The sequence below is a fragment of the Pinus tabuliformis genome, chromosome 3_2, assembly GCF_031772625.1.
Source record: "Pinus tabuliformis cultivar Carrire ecotype Pingquan chromosome 3_2, CPIR1, whole genome shotgun sequence".
Lineage (NCBI taxonomy): Eukaryota > Viridiplantae > Streptophyta > Pinopsida > Pinales > Pinaceae > Pinus > Pinus tabuliformis.
The window spans coordinates 64,400,867-64,424,294 of NC_142302.1; the positions used below are offsets into that span (position 1 = coordinate 64,400,867).

Below are 23,428 nucleotides of genomic sequence, written 5' to 3' on the forward strand. Positions count from 1 at the left end.
TTAGGGGATGAAGAAAAGAGGAAGAAAAGGGGTGAAAGAATGATATTTCATTAAGTTAATGTGATCACCAAGGATCTAGGACCAGTGCCTGGCTATTAGGAAGATTGGAGTCAAAATGATTAAGATTTGGGAACTTCGCTCTTCAAGGAGGCCTAAAGAAGCAGCTTCACTACTAATGGATGCAGCTACACAACAACTTTAGACTTTTATACTTCGATATGCAAGATTTGATGGAGTTTCAAGGTAAAAGGTGCACAACCTACCCCTAGGAAAATTCATTCTTCTTGCCAAGATGAATAACATATGCAACGAGCCAAGATTAAAAATGTTTCACAAATTTGCATTAATTTTTAGGGCACAATCAAAGCATAGTGTTCCATACATTAGACATAAATTATCAAGAAATTCGCATGAAAAGAGCACTTACATGACAAGAGAGTATATCCATCCATCACATTTGCAAAATAGAAGCTCCAAGAGAGATAGCGAAAATATTCCACACATCAAAATGCATTTAATCATCCAAATCATTCCACAAATTGTAGGTCTGAAATCTTTAGAAAGATATATCCCAAATCCAAGTGATGATGAATGAGAGAGAACACCTCTCTTATATTTATACAATCCTCTAAGGGGTTCGAATAGCCTAATTTAGCCTAATGATGCCCCTATAATAAAATAATGTGCAAAATAACAATACTTTTGGTGACAAACCCACCAAATAGCTCCATAATAAGAATAATTAGCCTCTCAAGAGGGCTGAAATGATACAAAGATAACTAAAAGGTCATTAGAAGGTCAAATGAATTCCAAAATGAGAAGGAGGGCTCCAATAACAGTGACAATGGGGGGTGGCCCCTTGATCTCCAAGCAAATGACCTGTGGTGCCCCTAAGTAGCTATGGCGGCACAAAATCATCCTCATGGGTCTCAAACTGAATCGAACAAGCATGTATCCCATTTGCAAGGGTTGGACAATGATGCAAGCACTCCTTTGTCTCCCATGCTGTGACACAACCCCATCTGGGCCCTAGATCAACTGCCAAGTGTGTGGTGCAAGAGTGTAGCCAGCTGGGTAAGGTGGTCCAGGTGCATCATCACCATCAAATAAGTGGGACATGAGCAAGCAATGAATGGTGTTGAAGGATCCCATGGCATGGCTATCTGCTGTCTACTATAGTGGAGGCCCATGGCTCTCAACGCAGACCTTACAAATTCCAATATGACCCTCTGGAGGGCTTGGACCCCATATAGGGAGACCAAACCCCAATATGAAGACCCACCTGCAATCCTGCATAAGATCCAATGCGTCTCCTCACCTTCCAGTACAACAAATCATTAGTGTAATTGAGCAAATGAGCTTACAAGTCATGGAACCAAGTGGGCACTTCATAGTGGCATGCCCTTCAATAATGGGCTTTAGAGTGGGCAAGTGTCTCCAAGTTCAAGAAGGGGGTTAATCAAGGACCCTATCAAGTGGTTTCAACCTCTAAAGTTGTAACATGTCCATGGTACATTCGTCATATGGTAGGTGTCATGTGATATAATGATGGAACGAAGTGGAACATTCGGGAAGTCTCCAAGCCACATGCGATCGTACAAGGGTAGCTATGATGAAGGAAGCCCACAGTTGAGTGTATAGATGTAGGAGGGAGCAATCATGGTATATGAGTTACCCCGACCTTTGTTTTTCCACCCTTTTTCATATGATTTTTGCTTTTTATTGATTTTTCCTTTTCATAACTGCTCGGGGCTCCAGGGAATGAGAGCATGATGTGAATGATATAGCAGTGAATACCCCCTTAAGGTTGGGAAATTCATCGCCCACTAAGGGTTGGTACAATCATGGGTTCCTTAATGATGCAAGGGGCTCACATAGGGGCCCTAGGAAACAGGGTGATGGCCATGATAAGGGGTAGAGTTCATGTTTGGTTTCTGCCCACGAGCTAAATTTTTATGTCCCGGCCTTCTTTTGCATTTTATGGTACATTTCCTATTGTAAGTGGCCAAATTATGCTTTTAACTTTCTTTTTAGCTGCATCAACCTTCGAGGCAACATTCCAAGCCCGACCCAAAGTGCGGACAAGGGGAGAGGGAGGCTAACTCTTTGTGGACCCAATGGACAAATGTGGACTCAGATGGGAAATATGTGAAAATGGGTTATAGTGAGCAGAAGGAAGTGATGTATGTGATGTCGAGAAGTGGGAGCACACAGCTAAACTTAGGGTTTCCCATGTAATGCCATTGCTAAAGCTAGTAGCCAATAGAGGAGATCCCACAGGACTAGGATACAAGGTTAACCACCAATTGGACAAGGGGATAAGAGTACAGACCAAACCCATTATTTCCGTTGAATCCCCCCACTAATCCATGCCCAAAAGTGTCCATGATAAGTAAGCAGAAATTCCCAATTACATAATGAAAGACATACCTTGGAGGTTGGAAGGCCCACCTTTAAACATATGATCATGACATATGGGCGAGGGTGCATAATGGCTAGCTCAGGGGGCGAAGATAGAGGCTACTAGTTGTCAACTGAAGACAATGTAGGAGAAAAATTTCTCGTATGGGTGTCACCCACAAGTGGTCGGTAACAAGCCCAAAATACCAATGTAGAACCAAGTAATGACCAAAATATGGCAGTATGGGGGGCTAGAAAAGGCCTTGTAGGCCTGTGGCACTTAGAAATAAGCCTCCTAGAGGTTTCTGTAAGGGAGAGAAGCCCCTTTGGGGCTCACGATAAGGGAGAAAAGGGCTCGACCAAGGGTTCTAAGGGCCGTAAAGGCTACGGATCAAGGGATCAAGGCCTAGAAGGCCTGCGGTAGCAAGGAAAGAGGCCTATAGGCCTGTGACAAACCAAAAAGGAGAAGGAGAGGGGTTGTCGAGAGGGTAAAAGGCTTGTATAGGCCTACGGTGGCTAATAGGTCATCCAATTAGGGTTTCCGCAAGAGGAAGAGAGGCCTCGGCTAGGCCTTGGAAGCCTCAAAAAAAAAATTCAAATCCCTGCAAAAACACAAGAAGAGTTAGGAGAGCAAAAAAATTACCATAAAAACCATTAGTATTTACCTTGTAGGTCATGCAGCCATCCTTGGTTGTGCGTTGAGCTTCTAGGGTCCTAGGAGGCTAGATATAGGCCTATAGGGCTTGGATCAGGCTTCCTCACTTGAGCGAATTGGAAAAATAGGCTAGACAGCTCCTCTTGGAGTTGAGAAACCCCTAAAACCTTAGCCCTAGGGCTAGTTCCTCCAACCAAATTCGAATTTCCTTTGAGAACTTGAGAATTCACCTGTACAAATGAAGAGAAAAATACCCAAGAGCCTAATATATATAAAAAAATTGAAATAAAACCACAATAATTATTTACAAAAACTTCAAAAAATAAGCAAGGGTTAGATTTATTTACAAATATTCACAATATTTACAAAATTAAAATGTTTTCTCTTATTAGCAAATTAATTATTTATAGCACAAAATAAAAATAATTGAGATTTTAGAGTAGATAACATGGATTAATAATTTTGATAAATCACTGGCCAAAACCCTCTTGCAAAATCATTCATCAAAATGAAAGCCTAGAGCTCAAACAAGGTTGATCATTCCCCACAGTCTGTGAACTTGGAGTCCAAGGGCTAGTGTACCTATAGATCTCTATTTAATCTTGAAAATAATTGTTAGATCATGAGGTGAATCAGATCACCTAAGGCAAGATAATTGTACCAATAGAATGTTCTTATCACCAACAAATGAAATAACAATTATGAATTTTAGCACAATATAGAGCATGAAAGAACAAAATACTAACACATACCACATATCAGTAGATAGAACACCATGAACTGAAACCCCAAAGTCTTTCTATTATGCGAAAAATAATTCCAGCAAAGCAAAACTCAATACATTAGTTGAAAATTACTCCATCCAAAGATGGAAAATAGGAGCTTGATAGCTTATATACAAAATGAGAGAATAGAACCCCTCCAAGTGGAAATAATAGCTCGTTGGCTTGATCCTCGTCAAAATAATCTTGTTCATTGACCTTCCTTTGAAAATAATTTGATCTTTGCCGTTGATTTTTTATTTTTGAGGAAAATTTTGAATCTCTTAAAGCCCCTTTTTTATTAATCCAAAAAATAATATGTTGGACTAATTTCCTCGAAAAGTTAACTTTGACTTAACCATCAAGGTCCAAGGGGTCAAATTTTCTTAAAAAATTCATATTTCCCATGGTGGCAGTCCTCCAAAAATTAATTCTTCTTTGACCCACCAATTTTTTATTATTTTCCACTTGGAGAGAAGTAATTTTCTGGCTTAGGATTTTTAATTTAATTTTTCCAAAAAAATTAATTAAATTGACTAGAGGGGATTAATTATTTTTTCACCCTCAAATATTTTAGCCATGGTGTCTAACTATGAGTAACCATGCACTAAAATATTCCTAAACTCACTTTTACATAGACTCGAAAAACACTAGAACTCACCTATAACCTCATCAACAAATTCCGCCCAAGCATTGGGATTATAACTAGATGAAAAACTCTGTCGATTATCCATGTTTACAAACACACATAATTCGGGGAGGTTAAGAAACTCCCTAGGATGAAATCCTTTGACAAAATCATAAGCTTACCTAGGTGTTGTTACATAGTTTAATGGTCATACTAGCATCATTTACAATAAACTTTGCAGAAATTGGGTTTACAATGATAAGACTGGAAGATAAATAATGACATTGATTCTTGAAAATTTTTGTCTGGTGCCTTGTAATCTGCTTCTTGGACTATTGACAAAGTGTTGTCAACACTCCTACAGAGGGAAATCAAGGTCCTAGTGAAGATACAAGTCTAGAAGTACCTTTTGAGCTACAAAACGCAACACATGTCTCGTGTTCTGGTGATGCCAGATGGAAACTTGTAAGGTAGTAGGCTTGAAAGCCCTAACCCAACCATGCAAGGCTTTGACTAAACCTTTCATGAAGAGCATGATCAAACTCTGCTTAGATATGTCTATCACCATGACCACTACCCATTGAAATTCTAAAATGCAGGCATCTAGTGTCCCGGTCTACTTGAGTTGTGGTACCTCTCTGAAGTGGATATCCAGATCCTTCCTCTCACATTGGTCTATCAATTTTTTATTGAAATCTTTGTAGGAGGTGATGTTGGAATGCCCCGGGGTGACCAATTTGTCGTACCACCATTCATGCACTACCCCTTTCAAATGCAAGGTGGCAAATTTGATAGCCTTTACTTCCAACATTGGGTTACGCTGGTAGTAGGTTTGGGTTAAGTTGGAAGTAGGTGTCTTGCTATTGTACCCAAGCCCTTGTTGAGCACTTGGATGACCCTTTGAAAGAGGGAATGGATAGTTTCCCAACTTTGTGTAGTAGATCATGTTTCTATTGTGCCCCTAGCAATATTTTTGTACTTAATGCTATTGAACTCATTAAAGATCATGGCTGCTCGAACATTTTTTCCTAGTGATGCATATTCCGGGAAATCTGCTGTAAAATCTCCATTTTGTTCTATGGTTCTTTGGGTTTCTGCCCTCCAACCATCTAGAAATAGGGATAGTAGAGGCCTATGGTGCCTTCTATTGGTTGCCTCTATATCAGCTTGTGCAGAGATGTTAAAGGAGCCAGGATTATGGTTGTTGCTTTCCCTCTGCAAAACTCTTGTTACCTCCATTAGATCCACTAGCAGCATTGTTACCTGCATTGTTTAGATTTGCCATAACCTAGGCAAAAAATTAAGCCATTTACTGTTACCCTTGGACCATCTGCTACTTCCCTTGTGCCAACAGTTGATCTCTTTGTTGCTGCCCATGGGCTAGCTATTGTTGCCCCCTTGCTAGCTCCCCCAAGATGTCAAAGGGGTTAGTTTATTGTGGTTGCTCTTCCCTGTCTACCGTCACTTAGTTGTGGTTATCCTTCTTCTTGATTGCAATGTTCTCCCTGTCTTCCAGAAGCATCCAGAGTTCATATGCTCACAGGTTGGCAGGATGCACAGCCTTGATACCGCTATAATGTCCCTTCTAGGAAATTACTCTTAGGGTGCAATTCTAAGCTAGGTTTTCCAAAAGGATATGTATTTTCTAACAGTAATGCAATACCCTTCCAATCTATAAACAGTGATAATCATTGAATGTGCAAATAGAATGATTTCATTAACAATACTATAAGCAGAATCAATTCAACAATCAATTATCAAATTTACAATTCCACCTTTTCCAGAAAACACAGATATAACCCTTAAACTTACAAGTTGCATCAAACCCAGTTGCTAACCTATGCCGCTAATCAGCCCTTGTTGTCTCCCTTCGTTCCTTGTTGTCAGCTAACTGCAGTCTGGATACCTGAGCAGACTTCCCACAACCTGCCCGATGCCCTAAACCAATGCATTGTATATTCACTGCCACAGATTGCCAATGTTATCCTCCATTCAATCCTTACTGCCTCGCTTGCCCTAAAGGATGATCCTCTACTACAGTGGGCTATTTCCGACCTCGGGTTGATCTCATAAAGGTGACCCGCTGCCACAATAGGATTTGTCCCTACCCTTGCTAGCTTAGAAGGCTATTTCGTTGCCCCTGGGGGATCAGTCTATGCTCCCACTACCTCAAAATGATCCAATCAACCTCTGTTGCCTCAAAATTGAAGCTACAAGTCTTATTTTTACCCCAAGGTGGAGATCTGCTACTACAGTTTAGCCTCAAAAACCTTTGCTACCTCAAATATAGCCCAAAAAACCTCACTGCCAAGATTTAGCCGTAGAAACTAATGTGCTGCCACAAGAAAACACCTTCAAGATGGGCCACTAACTTAGGTAGAGTCTCAAGGGTATTTCGTTGTGCGGTTAGTGCCTCAGAACCTCACTGCCACAAAATTAGGTGTTGAACAGACCTACGCTATCCCAGAAATAGTCCTTCACTACCCAGATAGTGCCACAGAATTAGCCCTTGAACAGACCTGCGCTATACCAGAATAGGCTTTTGCTGCCTAGATAATGCCACAAAACCTCGCTGCCATTATTATCTCCTCAGAAAACCCTTGTTGCCAAAAATGGATGAATGATGTCTCACAAATTATGCTAAACAAAGTAAAGAGAAAAGTGAATTGGCTAGAGTGGAATCTTTCACCGCCAAAACCAATCAGAGAAAAGGGGTCTTAAAACCTTCCAAGAGGCTCAGCTCAAAAATCAGAAAGATCCACCATCCATGATGATCAAAATTAATCTCCTCTCTCCTTTTTATAGATTTCCTTTGGAGTCTTCCCTCCTAATTTGAACTTGAGTGGCTAACAATTTCCCTCTATTTACCCCAAATTTGGTTTTTATTGCAAGTTTTCCTCCTTTTACTCCAAATTATCTAATATTACCCCAATAACATCAAATAATGGGTTCCCCCCTTCACAAATGACTATAGCCTACGGGGTTAGATAGGCCACTACATCCTCGGGAAATTAATTAGAAGAAGACATTACACAGAAGAAAAGGAGTTAAGAGCAAGAACCAAAGGTATCAGCCATGGCCGACCATAATACGCCTAGAACATCTCAATACAAAGACTCACATGGCTTACAAGGCTTCTAACTTGCATCCTTGGACTTACAGTGGTGTTATGCAAAGTGAAAAGATATCTCTATGTATCCCTATTGAGATGAGGGGTAACATCTCTCTCTCAGTTTGTATTTTGTGGATTAGAGATTTTATCAGTGAGTGCAAGTTGGGGAGGTAACACATCAATTTCTTTGGTTAACTGACATTTTCAAGAACATTTGAGAATTACAACTTCATATCATACAATATGATTTGCTTTGAATCAAAATTCTCATGGCACAGACAGATGTACATATCCCAAAAGCAAGCAGGGTTGTTTCCAAGTTAAGTAATGTGATATATAATCCCAATTCCTGACACAGGCCCAGAAGAATCCTAATTAGAAAATGGAATAAGAGAATATACTACGCAACTAATTGCAACATCTGTTGACAGCTTAAAAGCATAGGTTATAACAGATAAAGTGCTACAAGATCCTGATTCCTAAAACATGCCCACAGGAATGAAAAATGGTATAAAAGAATATACCGCTACCCAACTAATTGCAACAGCTGTTATTTTCTTAAAAGAGCAGGTGATAACATATGTTGTCAACTCACACTTACCTAGGCAGCTTTAATATCTAGATGAAAACAGAAAATGAAAAGAGCAGGCATACCTTGACACAAGTGCAGCCATGCTATCAATAATCAGCAATTTTACACGAAGTTGGGAAATGGATGCCTCCATTTGCTGCAGGCTGCCAATAATAAAAAAGTGTAAACTTCAATGTACCATGGTTTGTTCCTTTGAACCAAGACATAGCAGTATTATTGTACAAAATTAAGCCCAAAAGGTCTGTCATGAGGTCACAAAATTGTAATAAAAGAACAAAATGAATTAGCTGGAGGAATAATTTATTGAATGAGAAATAATCTGATTCACTACATCGGACTTCTAAATTTAGGCAAGAATGTAAATGGATATAACAGGAAGAAAGTAACGTTAAATAACATTCATAAATTTAAATTCAATCAGTGCTAATGATTCGTTGAAGTTTGAAACAATGACCTGGACACAGATGGTATCTGATATGCAAAAATCATTTCCAAAGGAGTTATTTATCTCTTATGAGCAATAACTATCAAAAGTTGTAAATTTAAATAATTTATCCCAGTTAAGTGAATAGTATCATTGAAAGATAGCCCACGGGGTGCAGCTTAATTGAATCGCCATGTTATGAAGTATGATGCAAACCATGAAATTCAATGTTCAAATCCCCATGAGTCAAAACAACAAAAAATTCATATCATTCAAATACTGTTGGATGCTAAAAAAATTCGTGAGCTATGATTTTTTAATACGGGTATGCCAAATGGGGAGTCCAACCTTCTAAAATGAACAATTCTTTAGAGATCTTTGTCATATGATTCCAGAAAGTTGTCTATACAAAATGCAGATAAATGGGGACAGCCTCATATTCAGGATTAGAGATGGAGTGGGAATCCTGTTTATATCTATGACATGAAGAAGCTTTATGAGCTGGTTGGGCACTCTTTTTGTTATGAAACCAGCTCAAGAAAAGATAGAAAAGATAGATCAACGCCTTAGAATTCAGCCTCTTCGAGGGGGCAACCTCCTTTACATTACATAAATGAACAATTCTTGGATGATACAAATGACAAAACCTCCTTTCTATATATAGGAGTCTAAGGAGTCACAATATAATCCAGCCGACCTAACAATAATAATATAAAGCCACAAAAATAACAATAGAGGGATTCTATGGGGCACAGAAATAACAATATGGGGCTAATAGGGGCACAACAATATAAATAAGGGGTATAACTACAATAGTAATGGGGTAATCACTAGTATTATAGGGACCCAACATGCCCCTCTCCTTCAAAAAAGTGTTGTCCTCAACGCTTGAGTAGTTCTGGATACTTCTGCATAAAATTCTCATCCTCCCATGTGGAATCTTCAGCGGATAAGTTCTTCCACTTGATAAGATACTCTGAAATTGATCGATTTCGTAGCTGTCGAGTTCTTGTTTCTGTGACTGCTTCCGGTTCCAATATAATTTTTCCTTCCTCGTCAAGTTCTGGCAATATTGTTTGAATTGGGAGCTTGTCACCTATAACCTTCTTTAAACATGAAACATGGAAAACTGGGTGCAATCGAGAAGCTGCAGGAAGCTCCAATTTGTATGCCATAGTACCAATCTTTTGCAACACCTTGTACGGACCATAATACTTTGGTGATAATTTATTATCCTTCTTAGCTTGCTTTAGGGACATTTGCTTATATGGTTGTAGCCGTAGGAATACCCAATCACCTACATCAAAACTTCTTTCACTGCGATGTTGATCTGCCTGTTGTTTCATTCTATTTTGTGCCAACACGAGGTTATCCTTTAAGAGTTGGAGGACTTGTTGTTGATGTTCGATGTGATGTTCCACTGCCTGAACCTTAGAATTTTCTCTTAAATATGATGTGATGGATGGTGGTTGATACCCATAAAGTGCCATAAATGGGGTCATTTTTGTTGCTGTATGGAAGGAAGTGTTATACCACCATTCAGCCAGAGGCAACCATTTGACCCATTGTGTCTGTTTATCAGATACAAAGCAACGAAGATATCCTTCCAAACATTTGTTTACTATCTCAGTTTGCCCATCAGATTGAGGATGATAAGATGAGCTATGAGCTAACTGAGTACCAAGACAAGAAAATAATTCTGTCCAAAAATTTCCAGTGAAAATGGGATCTCTGTCACTTACAATAATCTTTGGGTTTCCATGTAGCTTTTGAATTGTTTCCATAAATGCAGTAGAAACTGTACTGGCTTTAAATGGATGTGATAATGCACAAAAGTGTGCATACTTGGTAAGTCTGTCAACTACCACCATGATGACACTCTTTCCCTCAGACTTGGGTAAACCTGTGATAAAATCCATTGAAACCTCCTCCCAACGTTGGCTTGGAATGGATAAAGGTTGTAATAGACCCGGTGTCTTAATTGTTTCAACTTTATTTTGCTGGCAAACCAAACATTCCGCCACAAACTTTTGAATATCTGATTTAAGGCCATCCCAAAAAAAATTCCTTCTTAACCCTGTGGTAAGTTTTTAAAAATCCTGAGTGCCCTCCTAAGGGAGAAGTGTGCAATTCCATAAGAATCTTTTGTTTTAGCTGGGAATTCTTACAGAGGTATAAGCGATCTTTGTACCATAACGAATCATTTTGCCAGCTAAATGTATCAGAAGTACTGGAATCTTGTTGTAGCTTTCGAATAAGTGCCCACACTTCTTCGTCATTCTTCCATTCCTCCCTTGCTTCGTTTATCCAATCTGGTTGGATAATAGAAATGGCACACAACAATGCTTCCACATCCTCATCCTTTCTTGAGAGTGCATCTGCCACCACATTTTGCTTCCCTTTTTTGTAGATGATTTCAAAGTCATAACCCAACATCTTTGTGACCCACTTTTGTTGCTCTTCAGAGGATAATCTTTGTTCTAAAAAGTATTTAAGGCTATCATGATCCGTTTTTACCTTGAAGTGTCTTCCCATTAGGTAGGGTCGCCATTTCTTAAGTGCATGGAGTATTGCCAACATTTCCTTCTCATAAATAGCTTTGCTTAAAAACTTTCCCTTGATTGGACGACTTTCAAAAGCAATGGGTCTTTCATCTTGCATTAGAACAGCACCAATTCCATTTCCTGAAGCATCACATTCCACAATAAAGGTTTTTGTGAAGTCCGGTGTAGCTAAGACCGGTGCTTGGCACATTGCCTCTTTAAGATGTTCAAAGGCCTTTGTTGCTTTCGGAGTCCATGAAAATGAATCTTTCTTCAATAATGTTGTTAGAGGTGCTGCTATTCTCCCATAATTCTTAACAAACTTGCGATAATACCCTGTCAACCCAAGAAATCCTCGCAGATGCTTTATGGATGTGGGGATTTTCCATTCCTTAATGGCTTTAATTTTGCTAGGGTCTACCTTAACTCCTTCATGAGATACAATATGACCCAAATATTCCACCTCCTGGACTCCAAAGAAACATTTGGATCTTTTTGCATATAATTGTTTCTCCTCCAATAGTTGTAGCACCCTGTCAACATGTTCAACATGATCCTTCCAAGACTTGCTGTAGATTAGTATATCATCAAAAAATACTAACACAAATTTTCTAAGGAATGGTTTGAAAATTGAATTCATCAAACCTTGAAATGTTGAAGGTGCATTGGTAAGGCCAAAAGGCATGACCAAAAATTCATAATGACCCTCATGAGTTCTAAATGTCGTTTTTGGAATGTCTTCAATCTTCATTCTGATTTGATGATATCCCGAACGAAGATCCAACTTGGTGAAGTAAATTGATCCATGCAATTCATCCAGTAATTCATCAATAACAGGAATGGGGAACTTATCTTTAATAGTGAGCTTGTTGAGCTCCCTATAATCTGGACACATGCGCCATGATCCATCCTTCTTGTGCACCAATACTACTGGAGCTGAGAAAGAACTTTGACTCGGTTGAATTATACCAGCCTCTAGCATTTCTGCAACCATACGTTCAATTTCACTTTTTTGGACATAGGGATATCTGTACGGCCTGATGTTTGGAGGAACACTTCCTGGAATCAGATGAATAGCATGATCATGATCACGCATAGGTGGGAGACCTTTGGGAGTCTCAAATACCTTGGAATGATTGTCCAGGACTTTTTGGAGATCTGGAGAAATAGATGATTCCAATGTGGAAACATCTAGCGAACATAATTGTGCAATTACACCTCTTTGCTCCTTTTTTAGAAGCTTTGTCATGCCATTAGAGCTGATTATCTTTCCTGGTTTCCCTGCAATACCCCTTAATTCAACTTCCTTTCCTTCCGTAGAAAATTTGATGAAAAGTTCTTGAAAATTAAAAGCTATTGTACCCAAGGATTGTAGCCATTGGACTCCTAGTACAACATCAGCACCTCCCATTGGAATGGAAAGCATTGGGCTAGTCAATACATATTCTCCCATGGATAGCTTGATATTATGGCACTTTCCAGAGCAATTTATTGTTCCTCCATTTGCAATCATCACTTGACACTCTGGTGCTGGATATAGGAAGCAATTCAATTCTTTTGCTACCCTACAATGAATAAAATTGTGGGTGCTTCCTGAATCAATCAACACTATTACCTTTTTCTTCTTGATTTGTCCTTCTATCTTGATGGTTTGAGGAGTGGTAATTCCCGCCAATGCATTACAAGATATGGTCGGATTTATTTGTTCTTCATCTAGGCTTTGTTCCTGGAGTATATCTTCTTCTTTTGACCTTTCTTGCTCCTTTTCTTCTTCCTCTTCACAATCTATGTAGAATAATTTCTTCTCAGCACACTTATGACCTTTAGTGTATTTGCTATCACAACTGTAACAAAGCCCTTTTGCTCTTTTTTCTTCCAATTGTTGTGGTGTCAACCTTATAGGTTGTGGAAGACTAGGGGCAACAACACTTCCGTCTTTATAGTTGTGAGTGGTATGCTTCCTGGTTGCCATAATTTTGCTTTCCATTTTTCTTGCTAACCTGAATGCCTTCTCTAATGAATCAGGTTCCCAAAGGCGAACATCATGTTGGATATTATCCTTTAAAGACCCTATGAACACATCAATCCTATGCTCCTCTGGAATATCTTTTACCCTTATGTTCAATTTTTGGAACTCCTCAATGTGCTCCATTACTGAACCCTTTTGTTTGAGACTTATCAATTGGCTAAAAAAAGTGTTGCTTTTTGTATCTTCATAATGTGCTATCAATTCTTCCGTAAAAATTGCCCAAGTGATAAATTGTTTACGAGAGCAAAGCCATTGATACCATACAAACTGATTTGGTTCCAAATATACAGTTGCCATACGTACCTTTTGTGTGTTTTGCACATTATTGAGATCGAAGAATTGCTCCATCTGTAATATCCATGTGGCGGGATCCTTGCCATCAAACTTCCTCATATCGATTTTTGGAATATGGTGATTCTTCGATCCAACATTAGCGTCTATGGAATCATGATTAACATTTCTTTTGTTCTCATCATGAGTTTCCTTTACTACCTTTTCACCATTAGTGACCCTTTCTTGTAGCAACTTCTTCAATTCTTCCATGTCTGTCTTCAAATCTATCTTCAAATCTGTCATGTCTCTCTTCAAATCTGTCTTCGAATCATCCATCTTAGCTTCCATGCCCTTTATCTTAGATTCCACGCCATTTATCTTAGATTCCACGCCACTTATCTTAGCTTCTGTTAGCTTTTGTGAGCGTGACATTTGTTGCACTTGTTCTTGTAATTTTGATATATCATGTAGCATTTCTTCCTCTTCTTCATGAGTCATGCTAGAGCTTTCAGGTTCCTTACTAGGTGTTTGCATTTTCTTTCCTCGGGGCATCAGTTACCGATAATAATGCTTTACTATGCCCTTTGAATTCCGTTAAACCAAGCTTACACCAAAATTTTAAAAAAAACTACACACCTTTTTTCACTTTATAGAAGCCTGATATTGAATCTGATGTATCTCTGTAATTTCAGATCATCCAGTTCTGAAATTGCTACCTGTAGTAGCCTTCTGCGTCCTCTTTCCAATGCCACAAGTCTGAGCCAAATTGGATTCTCCAAGGAAGAGTTATGTGAAATCTCCCACAGTGACTTGCTTTTAGACTGGTTCAGTAGAGCGAACTTGTACGACGTGCCACGAGTCACTGTTTCAACCTTTGAATCTGAAACACACACACAAGAAACTACAGTCCGTCCTCTTTCTGTACCTTCTTACGAAATTTCAATCCGATCCCTAGAGAGAAAGTTATGACGATTTTCCCCAGGTCACCTGTTTTGAATGTAATTCAGGAGTCTGCAAAAAGACCAACTTCCTCAGATCATATCTCCGCAAATATCGTGCGAAAAGCTCTGAAATTCGGACCCAAGGTTCAGCGCGATTTCTTCTCAAATGGGTTTTTTTTGCGACTTCTGAAACGTCACAGAAAAAAAGTTATAGCGAAAATGCCACGATGACCTGTTTGGAGCAGCGAAACCCTAGAATCCAAAGCTCTGATACCAAATGTTATGAAACCAGCTCAAGAAAAGATAGATCAACGCCTTAGAATTCAGCCTCTTCGAGGGGGCAACCTCCTTTACATTACATAAATGAACAATTCTTGGATGATACAAATGACAAAACCTCCTTTCTATATATAGGAGTCTAAGGAGTCACAATATAATCCAGCCGACCTAACAATAATAATATAAAGCCACAAAAATAACAATAGAGGGATTCTATGGGGCACAGAAATAACAAAATGGGGGTAATAGGGGCACAACAATATAAATAAGGGGTATAACTACAATAGTAATGGAGTAATCACTAGTATTATAGGGACCCAACACTTTTGATCTAGGTACCCTCCTAGAAAATGTTGAGAATTATAGCTTGGATAGAAACTTCCACATGTTCAGTGTGAAGATGCAAGATGTAATTTGACATATTTAAAAAATAAATAAATAAACAACAACAACAACAAAAAGTAATTCTGGCTTTGCAAAAGTAATTCTATTTTGTAATTCACTTTAGTAAAAAAGTTAAGTCTTATTTTTAGTAGTCAAGTCTAAAATTATACTTAGACTAGGAGTAATCTTAAAATAGATTCTCCACTAAAACTATAAAGACAGGACAAAGTAGAAACTATTGACACTTGAAGCAGTTGAGCGAGGAGAGAGCAGGCAGCCAGGGAAAAGGCATTCTTGAGCAGCCTGCAGTACAAGACAGTGGTCTGTACAGTTCCATCCAGTTGTACAAACAGGTCCATACATGTTTGCGCAATCATATAGACAGACCATATAGGCTGTCATACAACAATTTTCCGCTGTTTTTGCATTTTTTCAGCAGGCTGTACAAGTTCAGTTAGAGCATTTTCGGTATGCGTGAATGCTGTGTTTTTGGGCAGCATGTGGAAGTTTCCTTGTAAGTTTTTTCGATGGAATGAAAAGCTGAATTGAAGGAGTAATTACCCATGTGAGTAAAAGATTAAATTTTATGATTCCACTGTATTTTCCAGCCATGTGTGATTGGTGCATACTCAGATTTTTATTTTTCTTACTGAGTAAATTCAAGTTTATATTTATTTAGTAAAGAAGCATAGGGCAGCAGTCACCAAGGGTTTTTAAAATTTACAAGGTATCAGAGCTACTCTGATTAACAGATCGAAAAGTAGCAGTCTCTATGCAGATCTAAGCTGGCATTTGTTAGCCTCAAGTTTGAGGATATAATGGATGGTGCCTCTAATTTTCTATCTTAGAAGGTCGGGATTGTTGATTTTCTAGTGCAATCAAGACTAGTACAATTTTGCAAATTGATAACTACTTCCAATGATACAATTAGGCTTCTTATAGCACTCCAATCATTAAGCAGTTATACAAGAAAAAATTCAACCAATCATTTTCTTCAATAGAGCAAATAGAAATCACAGTAAACAGTAAAACAAGAGACATCAATATTTAGGCTAGCAGCCAGTTCAAAATCCACAAGGGGAAAACCCAACAAGTCTTTCCTTATGAGAGAGAATTCAGTGCATCAGAAGTACATCAAAATATTCCAAACAAGATTCCAAATTCTGACCTCAATTTATCCAAGTCAAACCAGTCAAAGGAGAGAAAATAGTCAACTCTGGTCAAAGTCCAAGTCTGCAACAGAAGGGTCGAATTTCAGCCTGAGGTAGCTCTGAATAGAAGAGCCAAAATTTGGTCAAACTTCAGTCAAATGAACCACTGTAATTCTTGGTCAGAGGACAGTTGACTTACAGTCAACCTGCGGTCAACAGCCCAGAAACAGAACAGCACTTCAGTCAAACAAGAATCAACAAACCACATAAATTCGGCCTTCCAAATCAGTCAAATTCTCGGTCAAACAAAAGAATAGAGCCCAAGTCAACGCAGGCCAAACTGAAGTCAAACAGATGGTCAACACAGATGGACAAATCACCTTCTTGTTTCAGATCAGATGTGATAGATGAGATGAGATGCCAAATGATCTCCAACGAACTTCTATTTATATGTGGTTTAGGAGGGTTTTGACCAAGGTTGCACGAAACGGGGAAACGGGTACGAGTTTCCGAAACGGGAAGCGATACGAAACGCGACCTCCCCAAATTTTGGAAACAGGGAAACGCGAATATATATATATATATATATATATATATATATATATATATATATATATATATTAGGAATTTAAGAAATATGTGCAATCATAAAGCATATATGATACATTCTAATTTATTACATTATGATAAAATTGTCAATTGTCAATGCATAGACTATAAGTATCTAAATTTACATCACATTTACTCATGAATAATCACATAATGAAAATAGAAATATCCAAAATCAGCCACGAGAAATTTCTAATTTTTTGTCTCGTGGTTGATTGGGAGTCTCCTCCTACATAGTCGAATGACCTTAGTGCTCTTGATTAAATACAAGTTTCATACCCTAGTACCCTACATTCTCTTGATTATTGGGAGTCTCCCCTGCATAGAGGGCTTTGTTCTCTCGATTAAATACAAGTTCCATACCCTAGTACATGATAAAATCCAATGGAAACATTGAAATCCCCCCAATCTTGAAATCCTGAAAAACAGATAAGTCTGCTGGATTTTGAGTAAGATCTAAAATTCTACTTTCTCCATATGAAATCCAATGACGGCAAAACCACTCTCAAACATCCTGAGTCATTTCATGGTAATGTTAAAAATTTAAGTAAAAGGATGAAAATGAAAAATAAAGGAGAATATCACTTTTACTTTAAGAATTTAACATTACCATGAACTGCATATCAACACTAGGGCAAACAAATGTAAGAGATCTACATTAGAAAAAAAAAAAAAAAATTAAAAAACAAATGTTTTTTTTGGGGAAACGTGGCCCTTACGGCTTGGAAACGCGTTTCCAGGCCGTACGGTACGGGGAAACGCGTTTCGTTTCGTTTCCCCTGGCGAAACGCCCCCTAGGGCCACGTTTCCTGCAACTTAGGTTTTGACCCTGGGTCCAAACCCATTCATCATGTGGGGCCGACTTGTGCATTTTAGGCCAACATGGTCAACATGGAAAATATGAATTTCTTCCTTTGATTTGCCAATAAAAATACCAAGCATAGCTACAAATTTTCAATACGGATTACTCTTTTTGGAAGAGAAAGATCTTTGGGACATTGCAAAAGATGTGGTGACACCACTGACAGATTCACAACAGTTGCCAAACAACAAGGAGATAAAACCCAAGTGGGTGATCATTGATGCCATAAAAGAGCACTTAATCCCTCATGTATCCAAGAATTTTGCTAAGGAAATGTTCCATACGCCGAGTGAGAACATTAATAGGAAGATGATTTTGCAAAACAAATTCAGATTCATAAAGATGACTAGATTTGACATCATTACTAGTTACTTGATGAAGATCGCATAGATTCGTTATCAACATGCAACAATCGGAGAGAAGGTGGAAGACATTGAGTTGGTGAATAGGCACTGAATGAATTCCTAGTTTTGTGGAAACCATTTGTCCAAGGTATTGTGCTCACAAGCAACTTCCCAATTTTGAAACATTGTGGGATGATTGTATCCACGAGGAGACTCAAATGGAGTCAAAAGCTAGCAAGAAGGGTGGTGACAAGAACCTGACCATATCAATCAGACAAAAAAGGGAGAAGTAAAGGGTTCCAACAAGGGAAAGGGATAAACTCGTACATCCTCACACACAAGTGCTCTAATCAAGTTCATAAATGTTTGATTTAATTGGATAAACTGATCTAAAGTGACATTGTGGATTTGTGCTCTTAACTTCTCAATATTTTCATTGCTCATTGATATCTCTTGTGGATCTCATAATCAAGTTCAATCATAGGAGTAATAAGAGAATCTAGTTGTGTATCTAATTGGCATATTGGTTGTTCATTGACTTCTAATCTTTAAGTTGCTCATTATCGAAGTAGTGTTGATCTTGTCTTTCAAGCAATTGTCTATTGATACTACTTGTCACGTTTTCTAGCACCGTTGAGTTTAAACACTTCCTCTTGTGGTTAAGATTATCATTCTTATACTGTTTAAGTACTCTATTGTCATAATCAAAGATCATTTGTGATTAAGTACTTAAGAACATTAAGTAATCTCACCTTAAGGGCACTCATCCATCTCTTGCACTTGCATACTAGGATTAGTATCTTGCACTAATTAATCCACTTCCAAGCATAAGCTTGGTCAATAGAGACATAGGCCCACCTTTCTCATCTAGCTTGGGGATCCTAGCACCTCTTTAGTGGTTGACACGGTGGCCTTGCAGTTGTCAAAGCCACAGTCTCTGCAGCGCTAGAGGCATTGGGTGGTTAGAACCTAAGGGGAGGTATCGTTAACCAGGCCCTAGCCTTCTTCCCCTTGGCTTCTCTCTCACAACCTACTCTAGAGACTAGCTTCAAAACAGTTAAGAGGAAGGATACATTTAGAGTAGGCATCTAACTAAAATAAACCAAGATTTTGCATCTCACCTAGTTTGTAGGACTTGCATCTCATTTAGGATAGTGAAGCATCTCCAAGCAACAATTGTTCATCCGGTCATTTGGTATATAATTGATATAAAGCAAGTAATTGACTCCATAAGGCACTGGTCTCACATAATAATCTAATCTAATCTTTAAAACTTGCTAAATCAACCAAGTGGCTAGGCCATTCAGTTGTGTCTCCTGGACTTATTGGTTTCCAGTAAGTCTTGCATATTCACATTTGACCAATGTTGCAGTTATCGTTATCGGGATATTATTGGCGAGGGGAAAAAATCAGAAAAAATCGTAAAAATCAGGTAAAAATCGGGAAAAAAATTGTAAAATACAAAAATATTTATTTTTTTTCAATTTTTTTAATATCTAAAGCTTCTACAACATAAAATAAATACATTGACACATAAATATGATAAAAGAACTAATATATAAGATGTGTAATATCATTTCTAGTGCTACATCACACATAACAGTGAATCATGTCCTGAATAGTAAGTCCTGACTCCTAAGTCCCAACTCAGCCTCAAAATATCAACAAAAAATATAATAATGTATCTCATATCATGAGTCATAATGTCATATACAATGAAATGAACCAAATAACTAAAGTCTAATACTATTGAATCACTAATTTCCTCTGCCCCTCTTGCGAGAAAATGCAATAGCTTTCCCTTTCCCTCTAGATGTAGATGCTGATGGAGTTGGCAGTGGACTCTGTTGTGCTCTAGAAACTGAAGAACTAGAAGCTATAGGAGGTAGACCACATCCTCTACTAGTGGCAGGGGTAGCCCAGGTAGATGGTGTCACCTTCTCCTCCTGGTGCTACGCCTCCTCCTCCTCCTCCTCCTCCTCCACTACCTCCTGCTCTAACCAATCAACGACAGACTCCATGAGAGGCCTCTCGACCTCAACCCTCCATGCAACAGTGGTGTCAATCCCATCCAATGAGATGGCCTCTATATCAGGTATCCTCTCAAGTTGCCTCACCCACAATCGAAGATTGTAGTAGATGTAGACCATGCCATTAAGTCGCTAGGACTCCAACCTGTACAAAGATCATGAAATAATAATTATAAAAAAATTATTGTTTAATGAATTCAAAAAATTATTTGGAAATTTGCAATATTTTAAGTTTTAAGTTTAACCTGTTGCGCTTCTTGTTGTGTATTTTTTCAAATACAATCCAGTTGCGCTCACATCTTGACAAGCTACATGTTTGGCTAAGGATTCGAATGGCAAGCTTTTGCAAAAGGGGTACCCTGGCACCATACATTCTCCACCATGCATCTACAACAAAATTACAAATAAAATTTTAAATAAACATAAGAAAAAAAATGAAATTTGAAAGTTGAAGCAAAGTATGAAGTTATGAACTTGAAGAGACAATGAAATTTGAAACAAACTAAAAAATCCCAGGCATTTTAGTCGTCCTATCAATCACAACCATGTCAAAGCCAAATGTGCCACCTACCATCCTATATGTCTCAATTTCTTTGGAGATTTCTGTACATTCCGCTGGAGATCGCACCATCCTCTGAACACAGGTTAAGAATCCATCCATGATCTCAACATCAAATACGAACCCACATGGGTAAGAAAATGCGAGGTTCAGGTAGATCCCTGCAGCATGAATGGGACGATGGAGTGTGTTGTTCTATCATTCATCAATCACTTCCCATAGGAGGAGTTGTCTCTGAAACCCCTCATCTCCCTTATCATCGTAGTAGGCCCGAAAGGATTCTTTGGCCCTGTCCATGGCCTCATACAAATAGCCCATTGTAGGCTTCTCACGATCAACTAATCGAAAAACCTTTACCAAAGGTTCAGTAACGGTGCACACCTCCTACACTCCCGCCCAGAAGTCTTCCTGGTATGAAACTAATCTCCATATGGCCTCTCCCTCTGGTTTGCAGCTCATTGTCAAAGCACGCCACTCCTCTGAAAGAAACATTCTCTTCACATCCCACATAGAATTCAAGAGGAATTGAAAAGATATGAAACTGGTGGTAAACCGTGTAATGGCGGGGCGCACCAACTCTTTATTGTTGGTGAATTTTCTCATCAAGCTAAGCACAGATGTATGATTATATATAAATTTTGTAATGCTTTTTGATAATTCAACAATATCTTTGACAAAGGAAATTTTCCCTATGTCCTCCAACATCAAATCAATACAATGTGCAGCACAAAGTGTCCAAAATAAAGTAGGATGCCTCTCCATAAGCATCCTGCCAGCAGTAACATAATTTGCAGCATTGCCCGTTATGACTTGGACAACATGTTCTGCACCCACCTCCAAAATAAACACATCCAGCAAATCACAAAGTTTTTGCATCTTTGATATGTGAAGATGCAACAATAGATTTCATAACCATTGTCCCCTTGGGACAACTAACCAAGAAGTTTATAAGGGTTCTACCCTTTTGGTCGGGCCAACCATCTGACATCACAGTGCATCCTGTTTGTGCCCATGATGCCCTAAACTCCTCCAATATTTTGGTGCAGTCAACCTTTTCATTTTGAAGAATCCGGCCTCTAAAGTCATCATAAGAAGGGATTTTGTACCCTAGGCCAACAGTTGCAATAGCATCAACAGTAGGCTAGAAAAATGGATTATTCCTTGCAATGCTGAAAGGAATATCACTCCAAAGGAAAAATTTGGCCAACAACTTGTCAGCTTGTTCTTTCTCAGTATTTTTAAGCATTGAAGTGATAGATGGTTGTGAACCAAGCGTGGTTCTAGGAGAAAAAAATGATAAGGCAGCTACTGGGTTGGTTGTAGATATCGATGTTGAAGTAGAACTAGTGCCACTTCCTTGTTCACCTGAGCCTAACACAGTCTTTGTTAGTTGCTTCTTCATTTCTGCTTTGGCCTCTCTATTGTGCTCTAAATTTTCCAATGATCTCATGGCTTTTCTGATGATTTCTGGATTTGTATCTCTGCAAGGCCTTACATCAAATCCAGGGATTTGTGCAAGGTGATACTTCAATCTATAAACCCCCCCGACATATGTTGCCCACACAACTTGCAAAACAAGTTTATTCTATCAAAACCTCCATCAAGTTCACCAAATTCCCACAGAGGGTCCAATTTCCTTGGCATGTTTGTAACTTGGTTGAACTCTTGACTCTTGAGTTTTAAATTTGTAAGATGAAGTTTGAACTTTGAAGTTGAATGATGAACCTATGGCAAAATAAGAATTGCAAGTTACAAAAATTTAAAAAAAATTACATACATGAGTAACATGACAAAACACATTGAATTTTTTACAATTTAACAAACAAAAACACCATCAAATCAACTCAAAAATATTTGATAAACCAATGAGTTATCCAAACCCAACCAAAAACAAAACAAAACAAAAAAAATTGGTGCCCATACCAGTTTGCTGGAGAAAATTGATCCTCTCCTCCTCAACTCTCAATCCACGGGGGTTTTGAGTCGTTTTCTCCTCCAATCAACGCCCAATCGACCAAGATTTTTCTCCAAGGGGACTCCCAATCCACCGTTGTCACTGTCTGATCAAATGAATAATTAAAAAAAATCGTTTTTTCGGGTGTTTATAACCCGTTGTCCGTCGGCGCCACGATTAAAACACATCGAATCGCGAAAATATCGTAGTTATCGCAATAATTTAAAAAACCTACGTAAAAATCGGCCAATTTTATCATCGTTTTGAAAAAACCCGCGATAAAACTATAAAATCGCGATTTTATCACAAGTTTCGCATCACTGCATTTAACTAGCCCGCCATAGCCGACTGTTGGGAAACAGCTAAAACAAAGAGTGCAAGGATCAGAGTGACAACCCTCACCCTGAGTCGTGTTCAAGAATCTAAGGCAGATAACATTAGTGAGATTCTTCTAGACTTGATAACAATTTGTGAAGTGCTTTTACAATTTATCTTAGCTTGATCTTCTTCTTATTATTAGTGTGTGTGTTTACTTCATCAAACTACTACCAAAAACAAAGAGACAAGAACTCAAGAAGTTGGCATTCTGCCAGGGGGCCAAAACCTCTCCCTCTTGGAGAGGAAAACCCGCATGTAATTCTTATTATAAAGATTCCAATTGACGAACACCAAGACCATGACCCTTGACCTATGTAATATCCCCAGTTTTGATTTTTCATTTGAGGAGATTAATGAAGTTTATTGGGGAGCTGCTAGGCATAGCACAATTTTGCAGTTCGAGTTTCAGATATGATTTCGACTTGAGGAGCTTGGTGAAAAGACAAGATTGCAACTCATTGGCAAGTGGGGGCCACAAGAGAGACAAAAAGGGAATGCACATTTGTGGAGCAAGAGAGAA

At 38.6% G+C, this 23,428-nt stretch overlaps 1 protein-coding gene across 1 annotated transcript in view; it reads right to left on the reverse strand.

Annotated features, from left to right (window-relative positions):
* Positions 1-23,428, reverse strand: part of RAD51B (DNA repair (Rad51) family protein) — a 265,335-nt gene that overhangs the window by 43,210 nt on the left and 198,697 nt on the right. Inside the window, exon 7 of the mRNA XM_089418067.1 lies at positions 8,211-8,291. Coding sequence (XP_089274193.1) covers positions 8,211-8,291 — 81 coding nt within the window. The remainder of the gene's footprint in view (positions 1-8,210; positions 8,292-23,428) is intronic.